Source organism: Colletotrichum lupini, chromosome 10 (assembly GCF_023278565.1).
Source record: "Colletotrichum lupini chromosome 10, complete sequence".
Taxonomy (NCBI): Eukaryota; Fungi; Ascomycota; class Sordariomycetes; order Glomerellales; family Glomerellaceae; genus Colletotrichum; species Colletotrichum lupini.
In genome coordinates, this window is record NC_064673.1 from 3,572,895 (window position 1) to 3,588,845 (window position 15,951).

At 46.3% G+C, this 15,951-nt stretch overlaps 5 protein-coding genes across 5 annotated transcripts; 4 read left to right on the forward strand and 1 right to left on the reverse strand.

Moving 5' to 3' along the window:
• Positions 1–1,398: 1,398 nt before the first annotated feature.
• Positions 1,399–3,685, forward strand: CLUP02_18221 (endoglucanase B; the record flags this gene model as incomplete). The annotated part of the gene is made up of 5 exons (XM_049297123.1): positions 1,399–1,414; positions 1,827–1,979; positions 2,073–2,573; positions 2,651–3,496; positions 3,552–3,685. 5 exons carry the CDS (start codon positions 1,399–1,401, stop codon positions 3,683–3,685), a joined length of 1,650 nt encoding a protein of 549 aa, XP_049138347.1.
• A 2,590-nt stretch (positions 3,686–6,275) lies between these two features.
• Positions 6,276–9,053, forward strand: CLUP02_18222 (beta-glucosidase; the record flags this gene model as incomplete). The annotated part of the gene is made up of 8 exons (XM_049297124.1): positions 6,276–6,378; positions 6,462–6,518; positions 6,622–6,724; positions 6,888–7,196; positions 7,390–7,463; positions 7,518–7,644; positions 7,772–8,188; positions 8,255–9,053. The coding sequence occupies 8 exons, from the start codon at positions 6,276–6,278 to the stop codon at positions 9,051–9,053; spliced, it is 1,989 nt and encodes a 662-aa protein (XP_049138348.1).
• Positions 9,054–9,622: 569 nt separating this feature from the next.
• On the forward strand, positions 9,623–11,109 carry CLUP02_18223 (uncharacterized protein; the record flags this gene model as incomplete). Its single annotated transcript, XM_049297125.1, has 3 exons — positions 9,623–9,815; positions 9,883–10,271; positions 10,741–11,109. The coding sequence occupies 3 exons, from the start codon at positions 9,623–9,625 to the stop codon at positions 11,107–11,109; spliced, it is 951 nt and encodes a 316-aa protein (XP_049138349.1).
• Positions 11,110–11,232: 123 nt separating this feature from the next.
• CLUP02_18224 (aromatic amino acid aminotransferase) lies at positions 11,233–13,074 on the reverse strand (the record flags this gene model as incomplete). The annotated part of the gene is made up of 3 exons (XM_049297126.1): positions 11,233–12,250; positions 12,305–12,872; positions 12,942–13,074. 3 exons carry the CDS (start codon positions 13,072–13,074, stop codon positions 11,233–11,235), a joined length of 1,719 nt encoding a protein of 572 aa, XP_049138350.1.
• A 108-nt stretch (positions 13,075–13,182) lies between these two features.
• CLUP02_18225 (Class II Aldolase family protein) lies at positions 13,183–14,223 on the forward strand (the record flags this gene model as incomplete). Its single annotated transcript, XM_049297127.1, has 5 exons — positions 13,183–13,302; positions 13,397–13,492; positions 13,520–13,608; positions 13,663–13,708; positions 13,945–14,223. 5 exons carry the CDS (start codon positions 13,183–13,185, stop codon positions 14,221–14,223), a joined length of 630 nt encoding a protein of 209 aa, XP_049138351.1.
• Positions 14,224–15,951: the final 1,728 nt, after the last annotated feature.

Consider the following 15,951-nt stretch of genomic DNA (forward strand, 5'->3'; position numbering starts at 1 on the left):
CTTATAATTAATATTATAGCCCTTAGGTAATTATATAAAAGGCGCGAAATACTTAAAATTTATTAAATTAATAATAAAAATAACCTTATAAACGCTTTTATAAAAGTAGTACTAAATAAGGGATTAGAGTAATTCGTAAGTAGTAAAAAAGTTATTATACAAATAAAAAAATAGGTTATATAAAAAGAATAAAAAAAAGGGGGAAAAGGAGACGACTTAGTAAACGGGCCCGAGGTCGAATTATACTTCTAACCGTAGCGGTTAAATTAATAAAAAAAAAAGAAAGTTAGTATTAAATTAAAAGTTTAATTTAACTACGGTATATAGCCGACTACGTAAGGGCTAATTAAGGGCCCTATTTATAATTATTATAGCTAGCCTAACTTATAGTTAGAACCTCCTTTTTATACCTACGTAGATATTTATATAGTTTAATTAATCTCTTCGTTAACTACGGTTCGAACTAACTACCCTGTAATAGGGATACTAATAACCGTAATATGCCCTATTACCGGCGCTAAAGGTAGTTATGATCTCTACTTCAGCTTTACTAGAGAGGGAACCGACTATCTATTGAACTTTGACTAGTGGCAGTTTAAGTAACAGAGCCGAGCACCGCTGTCTTACCTGCTTGCCAAGTAACATTAGTCAGCAGAGGCTCTACCCCGGCTACTCTTCATAAGCTTCCCTTCCTCCTACTATACCTGGATACTATATACATACCTAAGTTATTCAAAATATTAATTATTTTTTTTCGCCCTAGGGCTAGTACTCCGTAAGAGCATATACACTATGCTAATAGCTTAAAGTACTAATAAGTATATAATACTTGTAAAAGCCTAATGAGTTATGCTTAGATTAAGTACGGGTCGACGTCTGTACCTGTTCTATATTATAGCTATTAAATGTTAATAAATCGCGCTCCATTTCATTTTAAAGTGATAAGAAGAAGGATGTACTAATGGTGAGCTTTTAGGGTAGACCTTAGATTTATTTGTTTAGGTATAGAGTTATAGTACTAGAAGAATTATCTAAAAGGGATGAGATTAAGTTATGTATTGTCATAACTAAAGTTTGTTCTTAAGTTTAGATTATATAGTTAGGTTTTTGATATTAGTTACGAATGTTAATTAATAGAACGACTATAGTTATTAAAAACGATTGATTATTTTGATAACAAATTTAAGAAGATTAATATTAATCTCGGTATCAATTAGTTGAACATCATGACTACGATTCTATTAGAACTCTATTATAAACCTTCAAACCTTTACTGAATTTTGTTTTTCTTTGATAATAAGGTATCTAGGGGCTAGGAAGATCGTGTTAGCACGAAGACTCCCGGCGATGTAGACCCACTACTTTAACACGCTCGGCAGATCTATATCCTCCGCAGACATGTCGCCGTGTCAGGGTTCGTGGACTAAATCTAGGATCTGCTCGGCACATCTGCCACCGGGGCGTAGGCGGGGTAGCTCCGCGTAAGAAGGTCACGAGGACTACTAGCCCAGAATATTGCCGGTTGACAGAGCTGCTATTCGAGCCATCTGTATACATAAACTTGAGATATTCTCATTCGGTCTCTTCTTACCACCCTCGCATGAAGGAATAAAGAGGCTATAGCGAAGGCCAGCTGACTCCAGGCTTGAAATCTTACCCCAGTTTCGGATACCGATCTACAATCGAGTCGATTAGCCTCGGGTCTCCCCCTCTTCATGGAGCGGAAACCATGGCGCGGCTTCAGGGTCTTTGTGCTACTTTGTTATGGTTCTATCAGGTTAACAACGTGATCTCTCAATGTTCAGGAGATTTTCAACCCATCTCAGCATCTGAGTTTACTGCTCAGCTTCAGCCCGGATGGAATTTAGGGAACACCCTCGATGCTTTCCCGAATGAAGACAGCTGGAACAACGTACCAGTGGTTGCAGGAACCTTTGATGATGTGAAGGCTTTCGGTTTCAACAGCGTCCGCATCCCAGGTATGTTCTTGACAGCCAGCCCTCCTGTAGGGCGACACCCGCCTCTTGTTAGCATATGCTTAAAGACACCATGTACCTTATTAATCATAACAGTCACTTGGATGAACCATTTCATCGGCTTTTCAGACCAGGGAGACTCTCCTGATTGGACAGTAGATCCTGAATGGCTCCAACGAGTTGCTAACGTCGTCGACATGGCCACGTCTCGGGACCTCTATGTCATCATTAATGTTCACCACGACTCGCACTTTTGGGCGGATCTGACAGTAGCAAACGCTAATTATAGCATGATAGAGGAGAAGTTCTACAGGCTCTGGTACCAGATTGGTACCAAACTCGCCTGTACCCCATCCCTCGTGGCATTTGAGCCACTTAATGAGGCTCCTGGAGACACAGCCGAGATTGCGGCCGAGCAGAACAAGCTGAATAACATATTTCTTCAAGCAATCAACGACGCCGGCGGATTTAATTCAAAGCGTGTCGTTACACTAAGTGGGCCCGGTCAGGATATCGTTCGGACAAGCCTCTGGTTTGAGCCGCCTGACTCGAAGTACACGAATCCGTGGGCCCTCCAAGTGCATTACTACAACCCTTGTAAGTCATCGCCGGTCTGCCCCTTTATTTGTGTACTATGCTACAAAGGCAAGCACTGTCTGACATGGATCAACTAGATGATTTTACGTCAGCCGCATGGGGCAAAACCATATGGGGCTCTAGCGTCGACCTTACCGCATTCGAGACCGATTTTAGTCGGCTCCGCGACAACTTCACTGACGTCCCGATGGTTGTTGGCGAGTGGCTCGTGAGTCCGGTACATTCGGAGCCTGCAGCACGATGGAGATACTACGATATCATCGGACGGCTCTCCAGAAAATACGACTTTGCTCCAATTGTGTGGGATACCGGCAACGATCTCTTGGACCGCAGTTCACACACCTGGTACGACGTAACCGGCCTCAACCTTCATTTCAATGCTTTAGCTGGCAATCTCAACGCTCTTCCCGACTCAACCCTGGACACTACGGCGATTAGCCAATTCAGCTCGGCGTTTGTTTTTCACAAGGTCGGAACCGCTGTCGAGAGCGTATCCCTCTCCTTCACATTCAACGGAGACTCCGTCAAGTCCATTACCACGGCGGACGGGGCCAGCCTCACGCTGAATCCGGACTACACCGTCGACGAGACTGATATCACGCTATCTGTATCATTCCTGTCCCACTACTTCGATGTTGCCGGCCCTCCGGGCATCAAGACCACGTTGTTGGTTTCTTTTGCCAGCGCGCCGAGCATCCCGATCCAAGTCGTGCAGTGGGATACGCCCACGCTCCCATTGTCCAGCACTACGGCGACTTCGGCTAGCAACATCGACGTAGAAGTGAATTGGAACAGCGTCGGGAAGCCCGCGACGGTAGCAGCTTTCAAGAGCGATGGCACACCGTTAATGGACGAATGGACTGTGGTGTTGCCGCCTCTGCAGCGGGGGAGAACAACACTTGGCAGTGGTTGGGGCTGGAGTTGTGAGTTCTCTGACTCGAAGCACGTTCCGTCCAGGAAGTCTACTAACTTCAGTAGGGGGCCAGCAGGGAGTCACAATTGCTACGGCTGCTGTATCCGCCGCCATTCAATCGGGCATGACAACAACCTTTATGCTGGAGTCGTACCCTCGCGTTCTGGGCAACTATGCTAACTTCACTTTGTACGTTTGACAGAACTACTATCGGGCTTCTTACTCTTGTTATCAAATGGAAGAGAGAAACAAGAGCTTTGTAAATCTTCTTAGTGGTACATCATGGATGACAGCACATAGCCAAGGCAACCGAGGTCCTCGTATGATGGATTACGGTTTCTCAATTCAATGGACTCGACTAGATCATAACTCCAGTTCCAAGTGAACATTCTGTATCTCAGCACCCATGTCATCTGCCTGCTAGTAGTGGACGATTTGTAGGTTTCTTCTGCACTGCGCAAGCGTCCGTCCAAGGTTTCCTACCTCATTCACCTACATGTGCCCACGATTCTATTGTCTGAAAATATGTGAAGGCTAAACCGTACCTTTCAAACTTGCTCTCCGACTGTTACATTCAGATATGCCTAAATTTTCATGGCACTGTTACATACATCAATACGTACGTGGAATGGATGACTGCAACATTGAGTCTCATATCCTACGGAACATAGAGCTGCCCGAACTTTCAGCTGTGGGTCACCTTCCCCCTTTCACAATGCCTTAAGTTGAATGCTCGCATCCCAATCTGGGAACGATCCTTCCCAGTTGCTGGAAGTTCGGCGCAGGAGGCCGACCTCAATGAGTACGTCTGTCAGGGTCCTGAGGCAATCGAAACTGCGTAAATGACCGGCGCTGTACCAAAACCGCCAAGAAAGACGTAAAGCGAGGAGATGGTGTCGCCGTTAAAGCTTTTGAAGTGCCTGATACTGGCCGTCAAACTTAGCAGGGCTTCTCAAAGCTGCGAGTTTCCTTCGGGTGCCTCGCCCACCCCTGAACCGATAAATACGTACGCTGCTAGCTAGAGAACCACGCCTCGGACTCTTTCGTCCCGATCATAGAATCAGAAGAACCCAGCGAGATTAAGCAGCAATCTTTTCACACCCTCTTCCCTGCAGATTGGAGCGGGGAAGGTGGGATGTATGAAGGTGATGACAGGTATATGAGTCTCAGCTGACAGGTTTCGTGGATTAGTTACCCCGAGAAAGCGGGATCTTGGGCATTGGGAATTTATTTCAAGGGATTTGAAGCTGGGGAAAAGCGGGACAAGGGGTGCGATGTGACAGGCCAACGGACAGGTGCGATTCGGACGTTGTCTTAAGGGCAAGGCACATGAGAGCCGGGAGTGTATCCAGTAGAGATGGGAATTCGGCCCTATAATAATGCACTAAACGTTAAGATATTTCAGTGACGCTGTTCGTCTCAACTGCCTTCTACTTCTAATTAGACAAAATATGTTTGTAATATATTTAAAGAAAAGCACGAACTGGGCTGGTTAAGCATAACCTATAGATTTTAAATTCCGTTCCTTAACAACTTAATATCGTATAAAATCATAATTCAAAGAGTTTCTTAATTAGCTTATTAAGATATCTAAATAAAAGAATATAAGTAAAGTTTTAAAGAGAAAAGGATTATAAAAAAGTATTAATAATAAGATAACTTAATATTTAATATATTAACGTAGTTATATAAAGATGGTTTGATAAGCTCATTCTATAGTTAAATAGGAATTTTATAAGAATAATTAGTTAATTAATTAAGAATAAGAGCGTATACTTGGAATACTTTTATTCATTTATATTAAAATAGATAATCTCTTAAGCTAAGTAAAAGTAAAGCATGTTAATTCTTTAGAGCCCTATATTATTAGACTAATTCGTTATGCTATTTAATTAACTATTTTAAAATATTAGTCTTATTATATATATGCTTTTTAAACTTATATATATTAAATAGTAATTATAGCTATTGAGTTAATTAACTTTTAATATAGAGATAGATATAAATTATAGAATATATAAGTTGCATTTAATGTAATAACAAATAATTTTTTTAACCATTAGTTAAAACCTACTCTTTGAAATATAATCGGAAGGTAAGCAGCCTTCCTTACTAAATAGCTTGCTCATTAGCTACACTATTGATATTGACAAATTACTTATGAGGTATTCTTTGATAAGATTAACTCTGTGTAAGTACCGGTATATAACATTCTCTGGTTACGTATATCAGACAAAGACAGAACCGCCTAACTTATCATAAGTAGGGTGGTGAGCGACCTGTCCTATGTGACTTATGGCTTACTGGAGGGAGGAGAGGTCAGCTGCCCGAAAGGACCAAGCAAAGCCCGCCGCAGCAGCGCCCAGGGTCCTCAAAGCAGCCAAGGCATAACGAGGTGGCAACATCGGCCGCAAGGCGACCTACGATGGGTCGAATCTATACAGGTCAAGGTTGGAGTTTGTGGGGAGGATGCGCGTTAAGCTGTGCCGCCTGGCTATTTTACTGCTTTGGCGCCCGCAGTTTCAACACCTGCAGAATAGCGTAGAGGGACCCTTGGTTCCTGTGTCATGCATGTGTCATGGCACGCAGTGTTAGAAATACGTCACCTACCGCCCGACTTCGGGCGGAGATGTCTTCTCGGGGCAAGTACGGCCGATATGATCCATGGATAAGGAAGACTTACAAGAGCGATGACTGTACTGACGAACCTCTATATGAAAGGCTCGCAGGCGGCATAGATAGCCTCATTAATCAAACCGAACATCTTGTAGTCTATCCTCTTCACAAGTATGATGTTTGACGGCTTACTTCTGTATGCCATCACGGCGGCAGCCACGGTCATTCAGTCCGATGCCCACTTTTATGGGGAGAGCCCGCCTGTCTACCCAGCTCGTACGCCTGGACCAGCATTCATAGGTTTTCTATGCTAATCAGGAGGATCTTAGCCAATATGACGGGGGCTGGAGATTGGGCAGACGCTTATGGGAAAGCCAAAGCTCTCATTGCGGAGATGACTCTCGACGAGAAAGTGAGTATGTTGCGAGGCAGTATCGCAACAGCCTAAACATCAGAAGCGAGATCCGAGAAAACATCTAACTGATTACCGTAGTCCAATTTGACATACGGTGTCTCTAGCACACATAATGGATGCTCCGGTAACATTCCAGGCGTTTCTCGCCTTGGATTTCCGGGTCTTTGTCTCCAAGATGCCGGAAACGGTGTTCGAGGCACTGACATGGTGAACAGCTATCCCGCGGGCATCACTGTTGGCGCAAGGTCAGAAAGCCCCTTCACGATTCTGAGAGATGCTGACTGGACCAGCTGGAACAAAAAGCTTACCAAGCTGAGAGGTCATTACCTTGGAGGAGAGTTCCGCACCAAAGGCGTGAACGTGGCTTTAGGGCCTGGTACAACATCCTGACGTCGGATCTTAAGACTGGCGCTGACTCGATAATAGCCGTTGGACCGTTGGGTAGGGTAGCTCTTGGCGGTCGGAATTGGGAGGTGTTTTCCAACGACCCTTACCTCTGCGGTTCGCTCGCAGCCGAGACCATCACTGGCATTCAGGAGCAAGGGGTCATGGCGAGCGTCAAGCATTTCATTGGCAACGAACAGGAGACAAATAGAAGGCCCCTCGAGGGGTCCGAACCCCCGGTCGAGGCGGTGTCGTCTAACATTGACGACAAGACCCTCCACGAGCTTTATCTCTGGTGTGTATAGCTGCTGTAATTTCCCCCACCATTTCAGAAACTGACTAGGAATGAAGGCCATTCCAGGATGCCATGAAGGCTGGTGCGGCGAATGTAATGTGCAGGTATAAACCGACGCTAATCCTTGGTGTGTTTCAAGTTAATTTGAATCCAGTTACAACCGTGTAAACAACTCGTATGCCTGCGCGAACAGTAAGCTACTCAATGGGGTGCTCAAGACGGAACTCGGATTTCAGGGCTTCACCGTCAGTGACTGGGATGCCCAGCGTATGTTGAACCCGTTCCCCTTCCTTAAAAACCGCTGACTTTGAAAAGACTCAGGAGTCACGAGTGCTCTCGCCGGCCTCGACATGGCCATGCCTGGTTCCGTATATTGGGGCGCCAATCTTACCACAGCAATCCAGAATGGCTCTGTGCCGGAATCACGATTGGATGACATGGTTACAAGGTAAGCTAGTCCGGATCTCTGTGTTTGAGCTTGAGCCAATACTCAATAGAATCGTTGCATCGTGGTATTATTTAAGTCAAAACGAAGGTTACCCAGATCCAGGCATTGGGATACCATTCGAAATCAGAGGGCCACATAAGCGAATCAATGCCAGAGACCCCAATGCGGTTACGGTTCTCTTCCAGGGGGCAACCGAAGGGCACGTACTCGTGAAGAATCTAGATGCTCTGCCATTGAAGGAGCCGCAAGTTGTGTCAGTCTTTGGTTATTCCGCCACTACCTATCAGGCCTGGGGTCCCGTGCAGGGGATGGACATGCTCAAGTGGCTTCTTGGACAGACTAATGCGAATCTGACGGAGCTTCTGCTCGCCTCCCGCTCTCAGGATCTGAGATCATCGGCCATCGCGATGAACGGCACCATCTTCACGGGCGGCGGCTCAGGCTCGACCACTCCAGGCTGGATATATAGCCCGCTAGACGCGCTGACGCAGCGCGCCATGAAGGATGGTACGGATCTGCTTTGGGACACGGTCAGCCCAGCCCCGTCCGTGTCCGAATCCGACGCTTGTCTGGTGTTCATCAACGCCTGAGCCACGGAGACACTGGACAGATCCGCGCTCTACGACGATTACTCGGACGGGCTCGTCAATTCGGTGGCGGACCAGTGCAGCAACACCATCGTCGTCATTCACAACGCAGGCATCCGCCTCGTGGACGGGTTCGTCGACCATCCAAATGTCACCGCCATCATCTACGCTCATCTACCCGGCCAAAGCTCCGGAGAGGCCACCATAGCCCTGCTATATGGCGACGAGAACTTCTCGGGGAAGCTGCCTTATACCGTCGCCCGGCAGCCAAGCGACTATGGCGACCTCCTCGATCCGGACCTGCCGGAGGGCAATTTCACGCTCTTCCCACAAAGTGATTTCGATGAGGGTACAACCATCGACTATCGCGCCTTTGACGCGTTCAACATCACGCCACGGTACGAGTTCGGCTTCGGGATGTCGTACACAACGTTCGAGTACGCCGACCTGTCGATTTCCTACCGGGATGGACTGTCTCGTGACGAATATCCTTCTGGGCCCATTGAGCAGGGTGGCCATCTTGACCTCTGGGACAACCTCGGCGATGTCCAATTCCGTATCAAGAATACTGGCGGTGTCGCTGGCCAGGAAATTAGTCAGCTTTATCTCGACGGGACGAACAGCCTCAAACACTTACGCGGATTTGAGAAAGTAGCTTTGGAGCCGGGACAGACTGAGACGGTGACGTTGTCGTTGACGCGGAGAGACTTGAGCGAGTGGGACACTGTTAGCCAGAACTGGAAGCTGCGGACTGGGAGGATCAGGTTATGGGTGGGGGCCAGCTCTAGGGATATCCGATTGGAAGGTTTCTTGGAGTTGTAGAGTGTACACAGCAGTAGCCAATCCAATTAACTTCTGTATACCTGGTCCCGGGCTGAGTCTATGATGGAAACGTAGTCCTACGGCACGAAGATTTGATGTTCCCCAACCTCGTTAGCCATGCGAGGATGGAGTCTGCCGGAGTCGCTCCGCTTTTGAAAGTTGAGGGAAAGCAAGCTCTGAATGTATATACATCTGCAAACCCACCATTTTGACACGGTACATGTTCATGTACTCGGAGTTGCCTTCTCTTTTTGCAAGGCCTGCCAATAATACCATCGATCTGAACTAGCCGTTCCGATGAGACGACCGAGATTAGATGTACTTTTGACTTGCTACAGGCTTGTCTCAAGACAAGCATCCTTACAATGAGTAACACGCCCTTCAGGTATTTCCAGTCCACACCTTTCATTTCTGCGCTGAGAGAGCCACAAGGTTCGCAGGCACTGCCGCGAGGACTTACCGTATAACACTGGGGTATTCTTGCGCGTAATGTTATTAATTACCGGTACATCCCCTCGCCTTCTTGTCTATGGTTCTAGCTGGTGTCAACAGCTCCACCAGGCACCATCATGTCAGAAGCCGCCAATGTTCTTGTAGTGGGTTGCGGTGCGGTCGGCACCATGTGTGCCTATGCCCTGCACAAATCCAAGGCGGCCACCGTCACGGGAGTTTTCCGCTCGAACTTTGAGGAGGTGCAGCGTCTAGGACTCTGTATCAGAAGCGTCGACCACGGAACGGTATTAGACTGGAAGCCTCATCACGGTAAGAGTTCAGCAGTGTACCCGTTAGATTATCAGGAAGACCTAAATACCGGTTGCGCGGCGTCTAGTGGAAAGGAACATATCGGACGCGGCAAGGCACGGCCCGTTCGACTACGTTCTTGTGGCGATGAAAAGCCTGCCCGACATCTATTCTATCCCGGATCTTATTGCCTTGGCCGTCACGCCGGGCCGGACATCCATCGTGCTCGTCCAGAACGGAATCGACATAGAATGGCCCTTCGTCGACGCGTTCCCTGAAAATGTCGTGCTCTCGGGTGTCACTATGATCGGGTGCGAGCTCAATGGCCGCGAGGTCCTGCACAATGACCCAGACAAGCTGCACCTCGCCCCCTTTCCGAGCCCAGGTCTTCACCGGCGGAGGCAGGAGGACGCGTGCAGCACCTTTGCGGCACTCTACGCGCTCGGTGGCGTTGCCTGCGAGATCCACGAAGACATTGTGCGCAGCGCTTATACCCAAACAAACAAATCAAATATGAGGTTCATATTTGATTATTTGGCTGATTTCTCGCGCCATATTTGATTGTTTGATAAATTTGACAAATATTTGATTGATTTGAGTGATAAGTTATCATAGAGTGAAGTTGAACATTAGACGAGTAAATGGTATAGTGGATGCGGCGCCGTACGCGCCGAACTTTTTGGGGCGACTCCACTTTAATTCCGGAGGTCCGGTGTTCGAATCCGGGTCCGGGCGGCCCCTTTTTTTCCGTATTTTCTCGGTATATTATTGGTATATTCGGGTCCACCCTTAGATTCTAGATTTGATCAAATATATCAAATATACGGGCTAGAATATTTGATTGTTTGACTCGCTGAAATTCCTATATTTGACTGTTTGTTTGACTTATTTGTTTGATTGATTTGAATGGGTATGTGCGCTGATTGTGCGGCGACGATGGATGAAGCTCGTGTGGAATGCCTCGTTCAACCCAGTGTGCGCCATCACTGGACTGGACTCTGGTGCGGTCCAAGCCGCCGGGTACATCGACACCTTGGTACGTCCAGTTATGGATGAGGTCGTAGCTATCGCGGAGGCCGCTGGTTATGGGCTCCAGCCCGGCATTCAGGATGAGATGATTTCGTTCACACCTGAAGCGATTGGACTCAAACCGAGCATGCAGGTTGACGCGATGATGGACAGGCCGATGGAGGTGGAGGTTATTCTTGGCAACCCGCTGCGGATCGCGCAGGAGCTAAAAGTTGAGGCCCTGGTCTTGACGATCCTATGTAATCTTCTTCGCGCCAGACAGTGGAAGTACAAACAACGAACATGAGTTGATGACATGACTCAAGATGAGTTATTTTTGAACGAGAATTAGCAATTCAAGGCCAATCGGTGTTGCATCACGTTTGAGACCTAATTTCCATTGTTTCTCGCTATGGGTTTGCTTCTTGTCTTACCATCTGTGAACAACCTCTCGATCAAAGCTGGTATCGTCATATCCGGCTTCGTACATCTGTTTGGTCAGGTCCTCCTCGTGTAAGATTTCATTGATGACCTTGGCGTCAGTAATGGCCCAATAACTTTCGCAGGCCTCTGCGAATGCTCGCGACTTGGCCTCTAGGATGCTCTCCTCCACCGCTGCGAAGCAGAAGCGGAAGAAAACGTACCCCAGGTCCCTCTTGATGGTTTGGTTGGCTGCAAAATCCCCGCCCGGGACGACCAGTATGCGATATGGGTGCTGGGTGCAGTAAACCCACAACCCCTGCATTAATCGGCGCGGGTTGATAGAGGTTAGCGGGTGACTGCCGATGTTCACCTTGACCCAGATAAACATGCCACCCGCGGGCCGCTGGAACGAGAACATCTCAGTCTGAACTCCGCCTATCCCCAAGAACCTATTCTCTTCCAAGATTGCAGCCATCTTCTCCATCCGGCGTTGATAGGTGAATCGCAAGCCCTCAAGCCAATTAATCCAGCCGCCCACCCCCCAGCCGCCGGGTTTCTGCACCGAAATCGCGGTCTCAGCGGGGCCGTCCCTACCGAAATCACCAATCAACTGCGTGACGATGGCCTGCACGAAGCCGGAGGGTTGCTGGGTGGTGCCGTCCGTGATCCTAAAGAGCTTCTCGCACACACTCGGCTGCGCTGTGACCCATCCAAGCCTGCAACCGGGCGCGACGGTCTTGGAGAAGGAGTCGAGTCGTATGACGCGGCCGTCATTATCAAGGCTCAAAAAGCTCGGGACGAGCTCGTCGAGGAAAGCGTAGCCTGTCGACTTGCCCCGCAGGTCGTGTACGCAGTAGTTATGGTTCGGGTCTTTAGGGAAGTTGGGCGTGGTGGATGTTGATGGATAGTACAGGTTCCAGTACGGGTCGTCTTCGACGATGACGAGGTCGAACCGCGAGCAGATATCATAGATTTCCCTCCGCCGTGGCAGAGAAAGTACTCCGGATCTCGGGTTTTGGCCGGTTCTGGTTCCCTGTTAGCTAGTCGTCATAGGATGAGGTCGCCGGCAGCATGCTCACGGAACAAGATAAACAACATGTGGCCTCTTCCCTAATTCGCAATCCCAAGTCTCAAGGACATGGCAGAGACTTCCCGTACCATATGCCAGCATTCCCTCGGTGTCCATTTTGACCGGTACGATGTTCACATCCTTGGGCTTGAGCTGAGCGATTGGAGGCCCATACACAAATTCTTCCACGATCAAGCCCTCGCGATTCCGCGCATCACCAGAAGTTTTATCCCAAGGATTGAATAAGAGCTCAAAGACCTTGAAAAGCCCATCCGCCGATCCACCATTGACGATAATGTCAGCGCCGCCGTCATACGGAATGTTCGGGTGGTAGATAGTAGTGGTAAGCTTCCTCAACCAGGCATAGAGCGGGGGAAAGCCCGAGGCGCTTCCATATTGGAGCGCGGTGGTCAAGTCAACGTTGCGGACGGACCCCAGCTCGTCCCCGCGTCGAGGGATGCGTAGTTGGGGTGTCTGCCCCCCTGCCGCCTCAGAATATTTCGAGGGACCAAGTGAGTCCGGGTTGGATAGCGAAAGATCCACGTTGTTGAAAGGGAAGTAACTTGGACTGGGGAGGCCTGAAGATTACAGTCAACACTCTGCACCATTTTGGTACACATAGGCACATCATTGCCGCCGAGACATACCACCGGCCAAATTTCCCATCTCTGGTATCCGAAGATACTTGTAGTACTCCTTGAGTACATTCGGCGCCCTCTTCTTTGACGTTTGGGAGAAGTGATGCTCGAGATCTGTGGGTTTAGGGCGTGCGGACGACATGGTTTGTTTGCGAAGATGGCCAATGAAGCTGGGCTGTGTGGCTTGTCCCTCAATAATGTGTCTGGATTTTCAGGCGTTGCTTCTTATAGCAGAGCTGGCAGGCTAGCCATGAACAGCCAACCAGACCGCAATGGTCAGCCAGACGCCGCTTCCCTTAGCGGGCCTTACCCATCGTTGTTCCTGGAAGACCATGCGGATTTCTTCTTCCTCTGGCCTGGCGGCGCTGTTGTGAGATTGGAGGTGGCTGGCTGGCGCTAGCCGTTGGCGCTTTGATTTGGTCGAGCAGTTGTGGGGATCGTTCGCAGTTGACTTCCCTTAGCAGTACAGATATTTCGCACCTGGGTTCGCCCCCAGACGGCAGTCATCTCCTAGTGAAATGGCCAGCTCCGGTTGTGAAGACGACAGGGACCAGGAAGCTGTACTTTGAGACCCACTGACACACAAGGGTCACCGTCCAAATCAAACAGCTCTCATCTTCGTCAAATGCTATGCCACTTTGCACTTATGGTACATTCTCATGGGGGATGTTGACTCGTGGGTTTCAGACGTATTGTTGCGTGTGTAAATCGACCCCGGAATCATGGACAGGCTGTTATGGCTCGGAGATACTTGCCCGAATTTCAGACCTGCGAATGTCCTCATTCGTTTGAATGGGCACCGATGCGATTTAAAACTAGTCAGATAACACGTTCGAAAGCTTTGAAGAGGTATTCATAACCTCCTCATGGTCTTTCGTGCCTGCATGGGATGAGTTCTCGTATAGTACATGAACTATCGACCTTCTCGAATCGCCATCTGCCCTCCTTTGCACATCATCGGCACACCAGCCTTAGACTTGCTCATTCTAGCTCGATAGCTAACATGGCGCAGACGGCCACAACAACAAGAATTGCCTCACGAGTACCACTGACTTCCAGGATGTCCACCACCTTGGATGAGGATGCTCAAGTTGTTCGGAAGTCCGTCGGATTGCGCCGCGTGGATGACACATCCATGAATGGCCTCTCAACTCTCGATGGAGAGGGTGCTACCATCGGACGAGGCTTTCCAATTGAAGGTATCCCGACATTCGTAGATCCCTACAAGGCACGGCAATGGGCATTGGAGCATATGGCTGGAGCTTTTAGGGTCATGGCACGGAAAGGTTAAGTCGACCCACCCCCTTTTGGCCACCCCCCCCTTTTGGCCACCCTATCAAAACATAGTATCAAAACATCGCTACTAACTACACTTAATTAATTAACTATCTTCTATTACTATAATAATATAGTTATTATTCTCCTTAGGTAATTCGACCCCTATAAGTTAACTAAGACTAATTAGACAGTTACTAAAGTCCTCCTAAGCTCTTTATATATCTTAAATATTCGCGAACTTAGTATTTAAGTTTATTAATATACTCTTTTTTTTTTATAGCCTTAATCGGTTAACTTTAGCTTTTAGAACTCGAATATAGTACTAAGATATTACTAAATAATAGGCTTACTTATTAAATACCTTTTTTACTTTTTTAAATAATAGTCGTTAAGTATTATAGTCTAGACTAAGCTTTATAAATAACTTTAACTAATCACAGAGCTCGCTAGCCTTCTTAGGTATTAACTAGTTAATAATAGACGCTACTAATACCTAGTTAATAGCTTTTCTAGTATTACTAGTTACTTACCTAGTATTTACGGTCTTTTTAGTTTGTATAACTAGGTTAAATAGGACTATTAGATTAGTAAGTAGTCTAGCTATATTAGGGGGATATAGTCTAGTTACTTTCTACTTACTTCGTATATTTAACGACGTTAGACTAGCTAAACGAGCTTTCTAGTAATAGCTTAAGAAGTACCGCTTTTTAACAATAGTAGAATTATTTACTATATCCTCTTTACTAAGCTCCTTTTTATACTTAGACTTAATAAGTCTAAAGATAGCTATATCTAACGGCTAGAGGATATAAGAAGTATATAGTAATAAGAATAGTAAATAAACGTTGTTTTTATAATATTCCTACATAAATTCTATTATTATATAACTCTTATAACTATTTAGAACTAATAGTTAAGGCTTATTAAGTATACTAAGCCCCCTAAGGGGGGGGGTCTTAGTCTATAATAAGAATACTATTTTTAACTACTTAAGGGTAGTCTTATCGGTCGTTTAGCTATTATTTATTATTATAAACTCCTAATTAGTATAAGGGTTAAGTTTAAATAGAAACTATTACTATTATACCGACTTTCCTTTATATATAACTAGTAGTTTAATAGCTTAACTATTAATAAAAATATACTCGATTATAAATACTTAAGTACGCGAACTAGGCTCTTTTTTTCGTACTACTATAGTCTCTACCTTACTTAAAACTAGGCTATTAAATCCCTTACCCTCTAGGATATTAGTCTTATTTATATTATACTTATTAGCCTATTTAATATTACTAATCTCTAGTATATTAAGTAATCTAAACTATAACTTAATTATATTAGTAATAGCCCTATTTAGACACCTCGAATTAATAGTACGACTTCTCTAGACCTTAATTAATAAGTTCCTTTTTAAAAAAGCGTCTATTTATCTCTTTTTAAAAGGATTTATATCCCCCTAGGATCTTAAAACTCGCTTAGCGAATTTTATAAACTATTTATAAGTTAATATAATGCCTAAATTATATTAAATACGAACTTACTAAGTTAGCTAGTCTTCTTATTATAAAGGAAGCCTTTAGAGGTCTACGAATACTATTACCCTCGTCTAGTAACCTCTTTTATAATTATAAAGAGTTAATTTTAAAACTCCGAACTTAATCGAGGCCCGATTAACTAAGAGACCTCTTTTAATAGCCTTAAGAACCTAAATAACTTTATTTTTAGTATATAAAACTATTAT